The following is a 16,490-nucleotide window of genomic DNA, read 5'->3' as shown; positions in this document are numbered from 1 at the left end:
TCAAAACAGGAAAGCACGTTACCATCCACAAAATGTTTTACAAAAACCAGTGCATCCTGAGGATGTACCTGCCGAGACGAGAGGGAGGGAGTGGCCTAATGGAACTCAACCAGGTGCACAGAGCGACAAGTGTAGGACTAGCTGAGTATGTGAAATGCTCAACAGACTATCGGATACAATTTGTAAACAAACATGAACACAAGAAACCTGAAAAAATATCCTTAACTCACCTGGCAAATAATTTCCAAAAACAGGTGTGAATAGAAGATGCCACACAGGAAGGTGAAACAGCAACAAATACAGCCCCAGCAATTGCGAAAAAAGAAATATCAAGAAATATACAACAACAACTGGGAGAATGACAAAGGAGCAGGAAAATACAAATAAAAATTGGACAGAGTGGGTATAGACAAAGAAGGCTCATTGGAATGGCTAAGAAGAGGTCAGTTCAACAGGGATGGAGAATGAATCATAATATGAATGCCCAAGATCAAGGACACTACACCAATGGATTAAAAAATATGGGGGGACTGAGCCAGACGGATAAGTGTAGATTCCGCAAGACAGAAACAGAAACACAAATGTCAGTTCACCACCATCTCTTATCTTCCCCCATCCATAACCTTGATCTTTTCTACCCCCACTAATTCACCCCAGATCCACCTTGTTTGAAATTCCAACTTCTTTCCTGGAAATCCTGGCAGTGTCCATATGTTTATACCTCTCACACTCTCCCCCCCCCCCCTTCACATGCCTCCCCCCCTTCACATGCCTCCCCCCCAAAGCCCTCTCCCTCCCACAGATCTCTCGATGTCTCCATGTCTCTCGGTCCCTGCTCTCAAATGTTGTGTTTGTGTCCTTCCCCCTCTCTCCCCATCTTGTCTACCGCTCCCGATGTTATTTGTTTTATGTGTCTGTTTGTCTTTCTGTGTGATTAATGTTCGCTCTTTCACGAGCCTCGATCTTGTATACAAGAAAAAAAAAAATAATAATAATAATAATAAATAAATAAAAAGTACTAACTAGTCACCTGCTCTCCGGATGCAAAAAAACTATTATCAGAACAACTTTACACACAATGGCACAACAAAGTAAGCAAAGTCATTCATTGGCATATCTGTAAAAAATTTAACATCCCAGTACCAGAAAACTAATGGAAACACCAACCAATGTCAGGACACAATGCTTTGTTTTCTATGTTCACACTCGATGGAATGTTAGACTCGATGTTCACACTCGACTCGTTCACACTCGATGTTCACACTCGAATGATATAAAGGAATGTTAGCTCTTTCACGAGCCTCGACTCTGTACACAAAAAAAAAACAAGGTCAATCATTGAAAATGAGGACATCATGCTCATGTACGACCTGATGATTCCATCGAGTGTGAACATAGAAAACAAAGCATTGTGTCCTGACATTGTACTCAGGAACAAAAAGGAAAATATAGCATTGCTGATTGAGATATCAGTACAGTACTCAGTGATGTTGGCCGAAACAATACAGAAATCAATTAAATCGAGATCTCGCAGGGGATCAGATCTCGCTAGATCTTGTGGGGGTAGTCACGGTTTTTCGAAGCTGTCCCGACCTTCACGCATGCTCGAAGTTAAGTAATTGCTCACAATTGTATTTTTGTCGAAACTGTATTTATCTTACGTGTGTGTACCAAAAGTGCATCCCTTGGAAGATTATCGGTGTTAATCCTTCATACCTGTATAGAGTGATCGAGTATTTTGGGCCGCGATATATTGCGGCTTTGTTGTTGTTCTTTAAGCTTCCTACCTTGAGGCTTTGTTTTCTCTCAGCGGTTGATTGTGGTCCTGCTACTCTCGTTCTCTCAGTTTTTTCCCAGTCTTTTCACCCCATACTTTCTTTTTTTAAATCTTAACTAAAAACAAAACAAAAAAAACAAAAACATTTCCTTCTTTGTTCTTTTCGTTCGTTCGTTCTTCTACCACGTGTTTCACCCCCATTTCACTGTTCACGTGACTCGTGGTTGATCCTCTAGGCTTCCTCTCCCCGTTGGTTTTTTTGTGAATATTAGATTGTTCTTCACGGTTCTGTTTAAATATGTTTAAACTTTCCCCTGCAGTGTTTTATTCAGTGGTATATTACAACACGCTGTTTTTCTTCCTATTTAAAAGGCTATTTTCAATTTCCTCTCCAACTCATTCTACTTCAAAAAATATTCAATCTCTTATAATTCTAAATCACTACATGCACTAAATTCACATTCATTCCACCCCTCCTCTATCGTGTTTAAACGGATCGCTAACTTGAAAATCACAATAAACCCAATTTGTTATAAATGTTCATCTTTCATTAATCAGCCACTTTCTAACTCCCCCCTTGCCGCTCCCCTCCAAATCTCCCCCCTTGCCCCTCTCCTCGTAAACTCCCCACTTGCCCCTCCCCTCTAAACTCCCCCCTAACCCCTCCCCTTCAAAACTCCCCCCCAACCCCTCCCCTTCAAATCTCCGCCCCTACCATCCCTCTCCAATTCTTCCCCCTCACACACCCTTCTCAAAGCTGCCTCCTCCCTACTTCATCTCCCTTCTATCCCATACCTCCACCTCCCCAAACCCTCTACTTTCCTTTGCCACCCCTCCAAGAACCCCTCACTGTGCCTCATCCCATCACCATCAAACCTTTCATCCTCATCCTTCCCTTTCTTGTAACTCTTCTGTAATCTCTGACAAGCTATTAACTGCTCTCCCTACCTCCCCCGCCCATCCTTCATCTGCCCCGACCCCACCCCTCCCCTCTCCTGCACCCGATGCTCCCCCTCTCTCCTCATTAACGATATCGACCTCAAACATCCAGGGCCTTCTCTCAAACCTGATTGATCTCTCCATTCAGGTTGCTTCTGATAATCCAGAATTGATCTGCTCAACAGAAACTTTCCTCCTTCAAGATATCTCTGATTCCTTAATATCTCTTCGTGGTTACTCCCTCCTCCGGTATGATAGACCTGAGCCTCGTCCTGGAGGTGGGGTTGCTATCTTTATAAAAAACTCTCTTCCTCACTCGCCCTCCACTGCCCTCTCTCCACCTCACCCCCAGGAATACCTTTGGCTACGGCTTCCCCTTCGCTCCCACCTTTTGTTCACATGTGTGTTGTACCGTCCTCCAAACATTGTTGACTCCATCTACATCTCGATGTCTGATAATATGGACCAACTTCTATCTACCCATCCCAACTCTCTCTTCCTCATATGTGGTGATTTCAATTGTCACCATGCCAGTTGGCTGGGTGTGGGTACCTCTCTCACCAGCCATGGCTCTTCAGCAAAGGTCTTCTGCGACTCACTGGGACTGACACAATCTGTCAATTTCCCGACCCGGATCTCAGTCAACGGAGCATCTTCTCTTCTGGACTTGGTTATGACGAACTTCCCTGAAAATGTCTGCTGCTCTTCTTCTGCTCCAATCGGCTCATCTGATCATGTGCTTGTCAAAGTGGACATCTCTCTGACCATTCTCATAGAGCCTCCTCAGCGTCGACGAGTCTGGAATTTCACTCAGGCCGACCGGCACGGGCTGCAAGCAGCCATCAATCATCTGGACTGGTCTCCCATCTCTACTGCCTCTGACATCAATTCTTCCTGGGAATTCTTCCAAAGCAAACTGCTCTCTCTCATGCACAGATTTATCCCATCTCGTCTTCAGTTGTCTTACCCATCCTCCCATCCATGGTACACTGAATCTTGTGGTGAGGCAGTTGCCCTGAAACAACTTGCCTTTGCCTCTTGGAAGGCAAATCCAACTGAAGGTAATCTCAGTTCCTTCCACCAAGCTCGAAACAAGTGTGTGTCTACCCTCAGGAGTGCCAGGAAGCACTATCTCTCCACACTCAAGATTGAACTCTCAAACCTGTCTCCTTCCTCCAAATCCTGGTGGCGTCTGGTCAAATCTGTTTCTGGTGTTTGTTCCCCCTCCATCCCCTCCCTCACCTCAAATGGCTACACAGTTGACACCGCACGAGACAAAGCCGAATGCCTAAACTCTATGTTTGCCTCAAAATATTGTGTCCCAAACCAATCTCTCTCTGTTCCCACCTTACCCAGTCGAACCCAACTGCTCCTGGACTTTGTGTTCTTCTCTCCTGACAAGGTGGAGAAGTTTTTGTCAAACCTCGACTCTGATTCTGCAACTGGACCAGATGGCATAAGCCCACGGGTCCTAAGATCCTGCTCTGCAGCTCTATCGCACCCTCTCTCTGTTCTTTGCACCCTCTCTTTTGCTCAAGGTCATCTGCCAGCATCTTGGAAATCATCAAACATTACCGCTTTACACAAAAAAGTTGCAAAAACAGATCCTTGCAACTACAGACCAATCAGCCTGCTCCCAATTATCAGCAAAGTTATGGAATCCATCATTGCTTCGGATATCAAATCCTTCCTCTTCTCCAATGGCTTGATCTTCAATCATCAATTTGGATTCAGACCATGTCTTTCTACTCAGGGCATGTTGCTTCTGTTGTCTCAACAATGGATGGAGGTCCTCAATGCCAAACAGGAAATCAGAGCTGTCTCCCTCGACATATCACGTGTCTTCGATATGGTCTGGCACCCAGCTCTGCACACCAAACTCTCCTCCAATGGTATCCATGGAAATCTCCACGCTTGGCTTGCGGACTTCCTCTCTGGTCGTAGTCAACGTGTGGCCCTGAATGGATTTCTCTCATCACCCCTTCCTGTTCTGGCTGGAGTTCCCCAAGGTAGTGTTCTGGGCCCTGTGCTTTACTGGTCTTCATCAATGATCTCTCCGACTCTCTGGAAAATCCTCTGCATCTCTTTGCTGATGACAGCACTCTCTGCCGCTCCAATTCCTCATCCCTCAGATCGGCAGCCTGCAGCCTCCTCACTCTCTGCAGACCTGGACAAAATCACAGACTGGTCAAACAAGTGGAACATGTCTTTCAATCCTGATAAATCTCACACTCTCACGATGTCTCTCCGAAAAGACCAACTGGAAAACCCTCCCATCTACTTTCTCAACAATCCTCTCCAAGAAGTTCTGTCGCTCAAGATTTTGGGTCTGACTATCTGCCTTGATCTTTCTTGGGAAAACCACATTTCCAAGCTGGCCTCCAAAGCCAGTCACCGACTGGGCATCCTCCGTCGTGTGAAGTCCTTCCTTGGCACACCTGAGTTCCTCACCACATACAAGGCTTTCATCCGCAGCTCAATGGAATACTGTTCCCCCCTCTGGGCCGGTGCTCCTGCCTCACACCTAGCTCGGCTTCACGCTGTCAAAGCCAAAGCTTTCAGAATCATTGGAATCTCCTGCAATGAAGCTAACTCCGAGGGCCTTTCACTCACTCACCGCAGGTAGGTTGGTGGTCTTTCTGTCTTTCGCCGACTCCTCTCCGGCCTTGCTCCCGCAGCTCTCTCTGTGCTCTGTCCCCCAAATATTCCTACAGGTCGCACAAGATCTGCCAGCAACCCTCTTATGATTAAACTGCCAAAATCTAGGCTCTCTGCTCACCTTCACTCTTTCATTCCCCTTTTCTCTCGCCTCTGGAACAAACTCCCTCACTCTCTTCAATCCCACTCCTCCCTCCAGGTCTTTAAAACAGCTGTTCACCACCATCTCTTATCTTCCCCCATCCAAAACCTTGATGTTTTCTACCCCCGCTAATTCACCCCAGATATACTTTTTCGAAATTCCAACTTCTTTCCTGGAAGTCCTTGCAGTGTCCATATGTTTTATACCTCTCCCACCTCCCCCCAAGCCTCTCCCTCCCACAGGTCTCTCAATGTCCCTGCTCTCAAATGTTGTGTTTGTGTCCTTCCCCCTCTCTCGCCATCTTGTCAACCGCTCCCCTTATTTTGTGTTTTATGTGTCGGTTTGTGTCAGTTTGACTTTTTGTGTGATTAATGTTATTAATCAAATGATGTCAAAAACGAGGTCAAGAGATTTTGGAAGCTGAAGAGCATTGAAATTGTACCAGTGATAATGGGAGCAACAGGAGTGATAAAGAAAAACCTCACTGTGATTAGAAAAATCATCCTTGGGAATAACGCCACAAATTAACTTCAACTGGAGGCAATTCAGGGTTCTGTGACGATCCTGAAAAGAGCCCTTGGAACAAAACTCTGAAAAAGTTGAACAGCTTACTCCATGAACTGTAATCCCTTACCGAAGCCTAGGTGAATACATTGTGTCCTGCGAGGACTCCGTTCCACCTCCTGAAGCCCGCATTTGGAGATAACAACCAACAACACACTCGCACACACATACACATACACACACTCACACATTTAGTGTCTTCTCTTGGGACAACCATTATTCAAAAATGTAGGGATGGTTTCACATGATCATTTCTTGTGACCATCCATACCTTGTTTACATACCTTCTGGAGTAACATCACACCTACATCCTTTTGCATTAACAAAAAAAGTTGTTATTGCTTGTTGAAATTGATATAGCTGACATAACCTTCGTCAACCATCCTTGCTGCATATATACTACATGACCAAAAGTATGTGGGCACCCGAACATCACATATCTCAATCCAAAATCATGGGCATTCATATGGAGTTGGTCCCTCCTTTGCTGCTATAAGAGCCTCCAATCTTCTGGGAAGGCTTTCCACTAGATGTTGGAACATTTCTGCGGGGATTTGCTTCCATTCAGCCACAAAAGCATTGGTGAGGTCAGGCACTGATTTTGGGCGATTATGACTAGCTTGCAGTCGGTGTCCCAATTCATCCCAAAGGTGATCGATGGGGTTGAGGTCAGGGCTCTATGCACGCCAGTCAAGTTCTTCCAAACCGACCTCGACAAACCATTTCTGTATGGACCCCGCTTTGTGCACGGGGGCATTGTCATGCTGAAACAGGAAAGGGCCTTCCCCAAACTGTTGCCACAAGTAGGAAGCACACGATTGTCAAGAATGTCATTGTATACTGTAGCGTTAAGATTTCCCTTCACTGGAACTAAGAGGCCTAGCCCGAACCATGAAAAACAGCCCCAGACCATTATTCCTCCTCCACCAAATTTTACAGTTGGCACTATGCATTCGGGCAGGTTGCGTTCTCCTGGCATCCATCCAAACCCAGATTAGTCCGTTGCACTGCCAGATGGTGAAGCGTGGTTCATCACTCCAGAGAACGCATTTCCACTGCTCCAGAGTCAAATGGCGGCGAGCTTTACACCACTCCAGCCGACGCTTGTCATTGCACATGGTGATCTTAGGCTTGTGTGCGGCTGCTCGGCCATGGAAACCCATTTCATGAAACTCCCAATGAACAGTTGTTGTGCTAACGTTGCTTCCAGAGGCAGTTTGGAACTCAGTAGTGTGTTGCAACCGAGGACAGAATATTTGTATGCAATACGCGCTTCAGCACTTGGCGCTTCTCTTCTGTGAGCTTGTGTGGCGTCCCACTTTGCTGCTGAGCTGCTTTTGCTCCAATACGTTTCTACTTCACAATAACAGACAGCACTTACAGTTGACCGGGTAAGTTTGGTTTCATGGTTTCTGCAGTTCTAGCAGGGCAGAAATTGACTTGTTGGAAAGGTGGCATCCTATGACGGTGCCATGTTGAAAGTCACTGAGCTCTTCAGTACGGCCCATTCTACTGCCAATGTTTGTCCATGGAGATTGTATGGCTGTGTGCTTGATTATATATACCTGTCAGCAATGGGTGTGGCTGAAGTAGCCAAATCCACTAATTAGAAGTGGTGTCCGTATACTTTTGGTCATGTAATGTATTTGTATATGGTGCAAGCAAATATCACAAATCACTGGTTGGATTTGATTAAGTAGTTTTTGAAGCATATGTAAACAAACAAGAAGGACTCGTGCATAGCACGATACTTGCAAAATCTACTTCACCCCCACAAAAAAAAAGTTGCCTTGGATACATCAACTTGTCCATTTCATTCAGATTAAAATTGATGATCTTAATCAAAGCTCAGGCCAATCGGATGATAATAATTGATGATTTTAGAAGTTTGACATTGAGTTGACCTTTGACCTTTTACCTCAGATACAGTTGGTTTCCCGATTCAGTAATGCACTATGCAATTGCTACCCTGCACTCGCAAAGCGAAAAGCGGGGTTAAGTATTCAGTTGAGTACGTGTGCCGTACGTGTGCCATGTCTGCATTTTAAAAATTCCCGATTGACATGAAATTTTACCGAAGGAGCGCCTCTGCCTGTCGATGTTTTTGTGGATAATTATGACGTCATAGGTCACGTGGTACGGACGCCATCTTGGAAAAACTTTATACCTCCATATCTCCCAAACTGCTTAATTGAAAAAAATGAAACATGGCTCATTGTCAAGTACACCCCATGGGGAATAAGATATGTTAATGATGATGTCATAGGTGTCTCCATTATGACGTCATAATTCGAAAAGTACAACGCTTGATCTGATCAGTATGAAAATAAATAATTATTCTGCAACTGTTAGCCCTATGAACACTAAATTTTCAGAATATGTGCGGATCCTCCTGTATAATTTTAAATGATAATTATAACGTCATAGGTCATGTGGTACAGACGCCACCTTGGAAAAAATCGAAAAAAGTTGCACCTCTATATCTCAGAAACCGCTCCTTGGAAAAAATTGAAACATGGCTCATTGTCAAGTACTGCCCTTGGGGAATAAGATATGTTAATGATGATGTCATCGGTGCCTTCGTTATGACGTCATAATTCGACAAGTACAACACTTATCCGATCATTGTGAATTCTTTTTGTCAGCAACTGTTGGTCTTATGGGCACGAAATTTTCAATATAGGAGCGCTTCCTCCTGTAGAATATTTATTAATTATGATGTTAAAGGTCACGTGGTACAGGCACCATATTGGAAAAACCGAAAAATGTTGAACCTCTATATCTCCAAAACTGATGCATGGAAAAAATTGAAACATGGCTCATTGTAAAGAACTCCATGTAGGGAATAGGTGTTGTTAACGATGACGTCATTGGTGCCATAATTATAACGTCATAATTCGACAGGGACAATGCTTCGTCTGATCAGTTTGAAATGTATTGAGCGTGATCTATGCAACAATTATATTAGGGAATATAAATTTATGAAGTCATCGCTCACGTGGTCTAGCAGCCATATTGGATCAAAGAAAAAAAATGTTCAAAAACATAAGAGTTGGCTCGCCACAAGTTGACTGCGCAGGGTAAGTATTCTATTCATACCATCTAGTTGTTTAACTGTCAAGTCAATCCCACGAAAATTGACGATTTTAGAAATTCGAGCTCAAGATGACCTTTGACCTCCAAATCAATAGGCTTCCAGTTGTAACTATCTCTGCAACTTGGTAAAGTTTCATGACAATCGGTTTAGAATTCTGACCTGTAGGCAATTGACAAACAGACAGAATAACAAAGTCGACCGACCAATATACGAACAAACATATATTGAAATTTACTTTTACTGTGTAGATTATACAACTCACAGCTAAACAATAGTTAAATACAAGGAGGCAGGGTTAATTAAACAAAGATGCAAAAGGATAAGAGAGTTCAAACTTCATTTGTATCTCTCAAATCGACAAGATAGATAAATTAAGACACAGGGCCAATATCTACAATGTTTATTGATTATTATAAATGTCAACATTAATATCACTACAAAAATGCCAAAATATATAGTGAAAGCAATAATTGTTTTTCGCACATTAGCTTGTGATCCTACAGTACTCTTTAAAAAGAGGGTATTGTGTGCTGGTGCCCTGGCTGTTACGGTTTGTGACCTTTTTCTTCTTCCTTCCCCCACACCCCCTGTGAGTTAGACCAAGTGGTTTGGTCCATGGGTATAAAGCTATGATTGGCTGTGGAGCAGGGTGTGGCCAGGAAGGTGATTCAGAGGAGTGAGTGGTCATTTTGGAGGAAGCCTTGTGGCAGAGTGCTTTTTCGGGGGTTGTGGAGTGTCCAGCTGCAATCTCTCAACCTGAAGGGTGACGTTGATCGAACTATTGCTGCCTGCCTTGGAGCCTACTCCTACCCTCTCGTGCTGGGCTTACCACTGGGCCTGCCTTGGGGCCTACTACTGGGCCTGCCCTGGGGTCTACTGTTGGGCCTGCTTTGGGGCCTACTCGTGGACTTGCCTACTCCTACCCTCTCGTGCTGGGCCTACCACTGGGCCTGCCCTGGGGCCTGCTGTGGGGCCTACTGTTGGGCCTGCTGTGGGGCCTATGACTGGGCCTGCCATGGGGCCTACTACTGGGCCTGCCTTGGGGCCCTACTCTTGAACCGGCCTAATCTTTGACCGGCCTACTCTTGGACCGGCCTACCCTTGGACACGCCTACCCTTGAACCGGCCTACTCTTGGACCGGCCTACTCTTGGACCGGCCTACTCTTGGACCGGCCTACTCTTGGACCGGCCTACTCTAGGACCGGCCTAATCTTGGACCGGCCTACTCTAGGACCGGCCTAATCTTGGACCGGCCTAATCTTGGACCGGCCTACTCTTGGACCAGCCTACTCTTGGACCGGCCTAATCTTGGACCGGCCTACTCTTGGACCGGCCTACTCTTGGACCGGCCTACTCTTGGACCGGCCTACTCTTGGACCGGCCTACTCTTGGACCGGCCTACTCTTGGACCGGCCTACTCTTGGACCGGCCTACTCTTGACTGGCCTATTTGGGTTTTTCCCTCTCTTCTCCCTTCTTTGTTTGATGTGTAGGAAGAGATTTTCATGTGATAATCCATAAATAAAGACAGTGTGAGTGAAGGCTTGGCTTGGTGTGCTTCAGGCTGTAACAAATTGGGGGCTCGTCTGCGATCTGGATTATATGATACCTGTGTTGGATTTTTTTTTCTCCCGCATTTGTAAGTTTTCTCATTGGCAGATAATTTGACTTTTGTTTACGGTGCTGGTACTTATACTGCAGTCGTACACCATGGCTGAGGAGATGGATTTTGAAGTGAAGGAATTTTTGGAGAAGAAGGGGCTATCAGTGCAAGATGTAGAACTGTTACGTAAGGTAGAGTTACGAGCTGTAGCTGATCATCTTGGGGTTAGTGGGACATCTAGCATGAAAAGGTGGAGATTGGTTCGGCTATTGTCAGTCGCATGGGTTTAGAACCATGGGTAAGATTGAGGAGTGAAGCCTTGGAATTGGCCCGGATAGAATCAGAAGAAAGACAGCTCAGACTAAAGTTAGAAGACAAGGAATGGAAAAGAGTTTGAAAGAGAAAAGGAAGAAAAGGAAAGAGTTTGAAAGAGAAATGGAAGAAAAGCAAAGAGTTTGAAAGAGAAAAGGAAGAACAGCAAAGAGAAAAGGAAGCAAAGCAAAGATTGTTTGAAAGAGAGAAAGAAGAACGACAACGAGAGTTTGAGTTAAGAAAATTAGAAATGCAGGTGGGACCGGCCCAACCCGTTTCCATCGATTCAGGTGGGGGTAAAAATGATCTCCCCCGTTCCTTTGATGTGGCTTGGAACATTAGGCTTGTTCCCAAGTTTAACGAGGAGGAGGTGGAAACGTTTTTTCTGTCTTTTTAAAAGATAGCAAAACGTCTTCAGTGGCCCGAACAATACTGGACCCTGCTACTACAAAGTGGGTTCATAGGGAGAGCTCAGGAAGTGTATTCAGCTCTGTCGGAGAATCAGTCAGAGAATTATGAGGCTGTTAAAAAGGCTGTGTTGTCAGCCGATGAGCAAGTTCCGGAAGCGTACCGGCAGAAGTTCCGAACCCTGAAAAGACAGGCTGGGCAGACATTTGTTGAATTTGCGAGGGAGAAGGAAATGAGTTTTGATCGGTGGTATCGTTCTCTACAAGTGGATAGGACCTATGGTAATCTAAGGGAGGTTTATCTTGATGGAAGAGTTTAGGAACAGTATCCCCTTGGATATTAGGACACACCTTACGGATCATAAGGTTGGTGAGTTGAAAAAAGCTGCTGTTGGTGCAGATGATTATGAACTTACCCATAAGAGAGGCCTTGGTTTTCCTCATTACGGTACTACCTGGGATAGCAAGAAGGGGGTTAGTGAGGACCGGTCAGAGGGGAAGTGGACAGACCATAGGGGTCCATTGATGCGGCCGTCTCTGGGTAGACAGTTTGAGTGGTCGAGTCAGGCATCTCGCCGGGGACCGACCCCACGTGTTATTACTGTAAACAGAGGGGACATCTGAAGTGGAATTGTTGGAAATTGCAAAGGGAGGAGAAGCAGGGAGGCTCCGCTAGACCTATTGCATTGGTTCGAACCAAAGTGGACAATCACCATGATTATGCCCTCTCAGTTAAAGCTGAGGATACTGCTGACTTTACGAGCCCCGTACAGAACCGTTATAAACCCTTTGTGTCAAAGGGCCAAGTGTCTTGGGACGGGAAAGTCAAGTCCGTTATTCTGAGGGATACTGGGGCCGCCCAGTCGTTGTTGTCTAACGTTTTGCCATTGACTTTGAGTAGTTCGGGGAAAGCGAGTGCCTTAATCCAGGGCATTGCAGGTCGTTATGTCCCAGTCCCCTTACAGCGGGTGATCTTGAAGTCTAATTTGGTCACAGGACCCGTGATAGTAGGAATAGTCCCCACTCTTCCCAACGAGGGTAGTAGTTTCCTATTCGGAAATGATTTGGCTGGCAATAGGGTTGGTGTTTCCCCAGTAGTGAAAGAGAGATTCCTCGAAGAGACGGAGAACCCTAACCTTCGGGACTATGTAGGTACTTTCCGGGAAACACTTACCACCGCCTGCAATGACGCCAAGGAACATTTGAAAGTATCTCAGCGAGTAATGAAGGCCCATTTTGACCTGAATACGACAGCTCGTAATTTTAGGCCTGGAGACAAAGTGCTAGTTTCACTACCTCTGCCTGGGGAGCCACTATTGGCGAAGTTTAGTGGTCCCTACTTGGTCAAAAAAAAGCCGAGAGGTGAACTATGTGGTGCGGACCAATGACAGATGGAAACTCCGCCGGGTGTGCCACATTAATATGCTTAAAAGGTACTATGAGCGTGAGGCCGACCTCGGCCGGCCAGTTTGTCGGTCATATAAAGCATCAAGATATTGACTCTTGTGAATTAGACTTTTTTTTTCTTTCTTTTTTTGTATACTGAATCGAGGCTCGTGAAAGAGCTAACATCTACTTCACAAACAAATCAACCAGACAAACAAAATACCCAAAAAGAGGGAGCGGAAGACTAGATGGGGAGAGAAGGGGAAGCACACAAACACAACATCCGAGAGCAGGGAGATGTGTGGAAGGGAGAGGGCCCGGGGGGAGGAGGCATGGGAAGGTGGGGGGGGGGGGGGGGGGGAGGTGTTGTTGGGTGTTGCTCTCCAAGCACCTGATAGGGAACTGATGGGAGCTTTTACTACAACCTTACCCCTTGAAAATTGTACATATTTCAGGTCGAGATAATGTCATTGCAGATGCTCTATCTGGAGCTTAAGATATATTTTTTCATGCCCCTGCATGTTCAGTATGATGCCTCTAAATGTCACAAAGGAGAGATGGTTGTTTGTTAATTGTACTGTTTATGCTGGGTTAAGTTTATGCTTGCACTGTTTATCCTGCCTTTGTAAAAGAAAACTTTTATTGGGGTAAAGTTTTCTTCTTTAAGGGGGGGGAGGTGTTATGGTTTGTGACCTTTTTCTTCTTCCTTCCCCCACACCCCCCTGTGAGTTAGACCAAGTGGTTTGGTCCATGGGTATAAAGGCTATGATTGGCTGTGGAGCAGGGTGTGGCCAGGAAGGTGATTCGGAGGGGTGAGTGGCCATTTTGGAGGAAGCCTTATGGCAGAGTGCTTTTTTGGGGGTTGTGGAGTGTCCAGCTGCAATCTCTCTACCTGAAGGGTGATGTTGATCGAACTCTTGCTGCCTGCCTTGGGGCCTACTCGTGGACTTGCCTACTCCTACCCTCTCATGCTGGGCCTGCACTGGGGCCCACCACTGGGCCTGCCCTGGGGCCTACTCTTGGACCGGCCTACTCTTGGACCGGCCTACTCTTGGACCGGCCTACTCTTGGACCGGCCTAATCTTGGACCGGCCTAATCTTGGACCGGCCTAATCTTGGACCGGCCTAATCTTGGACCGGCCTACTCTTGGACCTGCCTACTCTTGGACCTGCCTACTCTTGGACCTGCCTACTCTTGGACCTGCCTCCTCTTGGACCTGCCTCCTCTTGGACCTGCCTACTCCCGGACCTGCCTACTCCCGGACCTGCCTACTCCCGGACCTGCCTACTCCCGGACCTGCCTACTCCCGGACCTGCCTACTCCCGGACCTGCCTACTCCCGGACCTGCCGACTCCCGGACCTGCCGACTCCCGGACCTGCCGACTCCCGGACCTGCCGACTCCCGGACCTGCCGACTCCCGGACCTGCCGACTCCCGGACCTGCCGACTCCCGGACCTGCCAACTCCCGGACCTGCCGACTCCCGGACCTGCCGACTCCCGGACCTGCCGACTCCCGGACCTGCCGACTCCCGGACCTGCCGACTCCCGGACCTGCCGACTCCCGGACCTGCCGACTCTCGGACCTGCCTACTCTCGGACCTGCCTACTCTCGGACCTGCCTACTCTTAACTTGACTATTCGGGTTTTTCCCTCTCTTCTCCCTTCTTTGTTTGATGTGTCGAAGAGATTTTCGTGTGATAATCCATAAATAAAGACAGTGTGAGTGAAGGCTTGGCTTGGTGTGCTTCAGGCCGTAACACTGGCCAAAAGTTAATTTCCTGATCTGATCTACATGGAGACCACTGCATCAGAGGCAATATTCCGATCCCCAGTTGTGATGCAAACAGCAGTCAGGTTCTGCACACAAACTGTAACTGATGCCAAACTCTCTCGGGCACCTCCAAGTACTTTGTAAAGTTCATGCTACATCATGTCATCATATGGTATATGTGGTCATGCAAAACGCTTTTTCAGTCTCACCAGGAATGAGGATCGTTCCCAGCGGGTGGACAAGTACTCCCTGGTTTGGGTACGAAAGTGGAAAGTTGGCTTGTGCCACCACCAGTTTGTGTTCAAGCAGAGAGAACCTTTCAGGATGGACACACAATCATTTTACATTAAACGTTGGAAAAAACAATGGAAAACAGCTCATCATTTTTAGAATGTACAGGGTGAGTCATTATCCCACGACACGGTTTTAGCTGTTTATACAAGATTTGTTTATATTGTGTTTACACCATTTTTTTTTCAGACAATACAAATCCTACATTACACCAAGATGGCAGACGCCAGCATTTGGCATTCACAATGCAGTTGACACCATTACACATGGTACTGGTTGGTTTTCACACCGCACGTCGAAAAACATTATCTTGTGCCGTGACAACGGCAGACGTCATACGGATGCACTCCATGCCTAAGGAGGTATTGTACAGTCGTTGAGAAAAATATTGGCATCCTTGCACTTTTTTCAAATAATTTACCATTTCTTCCAGAACATTGTTAAAATTAAATAGCCTTTTGGTATCCACATATGTATTTCTTTGGTTTGCAGTGGAACAAAATAAATAAAAAAACAGAAAACATTACTAAATCTTAGCTTGTTCCACACAGAAATCATAAAATGGCTCGGACAATATTATTGGCACCTTTCAGACGTTGTTAGGAATAATTAGATTTCAAGCAGGTGATTCTCCTTTACTTTGGAATTGAACTCACCTGTGGTGAGCTGCCGGTGCCTGCAAATTACAAATCACTCATTCAACCAGTTTGAATCGAGAAAATGAGTCATTCTGCTGTTTTGTGTCACTGATTAAAATCAAGAAGAAGATTCGGTTGTGGGTTGACACCTGAGGAGTTGATATATATAATGGAATGTAGTGTAGGAAGGAGGGGGAGTTTGCTTCATTTCTGTATTCTGTGAGCGGACACTTGAGTAAGGTATGATGGGGAATATTAATGGTCACTTGCTTGCTTATAGATGTGTTGGGAATGCAATTTCGTCCTTTCTTTGTAGTTCCAATGTTATTTATTTATTTTGTGTTACAGTGTATGTGGAGATATATTTCAATCGAGCCTCATATCTGGAAATGGTGTCGACTTGATTTCATAACAATTTATTGAAATCTATCTCGACACTCAGGTGTCATGGACAAGCTTCTCAAACTGGAGAGGTTCGATCGAGATCCGAATACCAGCAATGCCGGGCGACACCTGACACACTGGTTACGATCCTTAGAACTATACATGCAAGCTGTACCTGAAGCCACGGCCCTACAGAAGTTGAATGCTCTCATTTGCACCATGTCCAGCGATGTCTATGACTATTTCTCCCACTGTGAAACCTATGCCGATTCTGTAGCAGCCCTGCGAGTTCTCTATGTAAAACCACGAAGCACTATTTACGCACGACATCTGCTCGCTAAGCGCAAGCAAGAGGCGACTGAGACTTTGGAGCAGCATACGCAGGAGTTACGACAACTCGGCAAGGACTGCAGAGTGCAGGATCGGATGGCCATCGATGATCTAATGTGAGATGCTTTCATTACTGGTCTCCTATCGCCTGCCATCCTTCAGCGGCTGCTAGTAAACGAGGCTATGACC

General features: G+C 46.0%; 1 protein-coding gene across 1 annotated transcript in view; it reads right to left on the bottom strand.

Annotated features, from left to right (window-relative positions):
* The window catches only part of LOC137430253 (beta-1,4 N-acetylgalactosaminyltransferase 1-like), a 199,121-nt gene that overhangs the window by 139,562 nt on the left and 43,069 nt on the right, over positions 1 to 16,490 (bottom strand). Inside the window, exon 3 of the mRNA XM_068120978.2 lies at positions 14,868 to 14,974. Within this exon, the coding sequence (XP_067977079.2) occupies positions 14,868 to 14,974 (107 nt within the window). The remainder of the gene's footprint in view (positions 1 to 14,867; positions 14,975 to 16,490) is intronic.

Source organism: Myxine glutinosa, chromosome 6 (assembly GCF_964187855.1).
Source record: "Myxine glutinosa chromosome 6, kmMyxGlut1.1, whole genome shotgun sequence".
Lineage (NCBI taxonomy): Eukaryota > Metazoa > Chordata > Myxini > Myxiniformes > Myxinidae > Myxine > Myxine glutinosa.
Note: the sequence above shows the minus strand (reverse complement) of the source record. Positions and strands in the feature narration are given on the sequence as shown.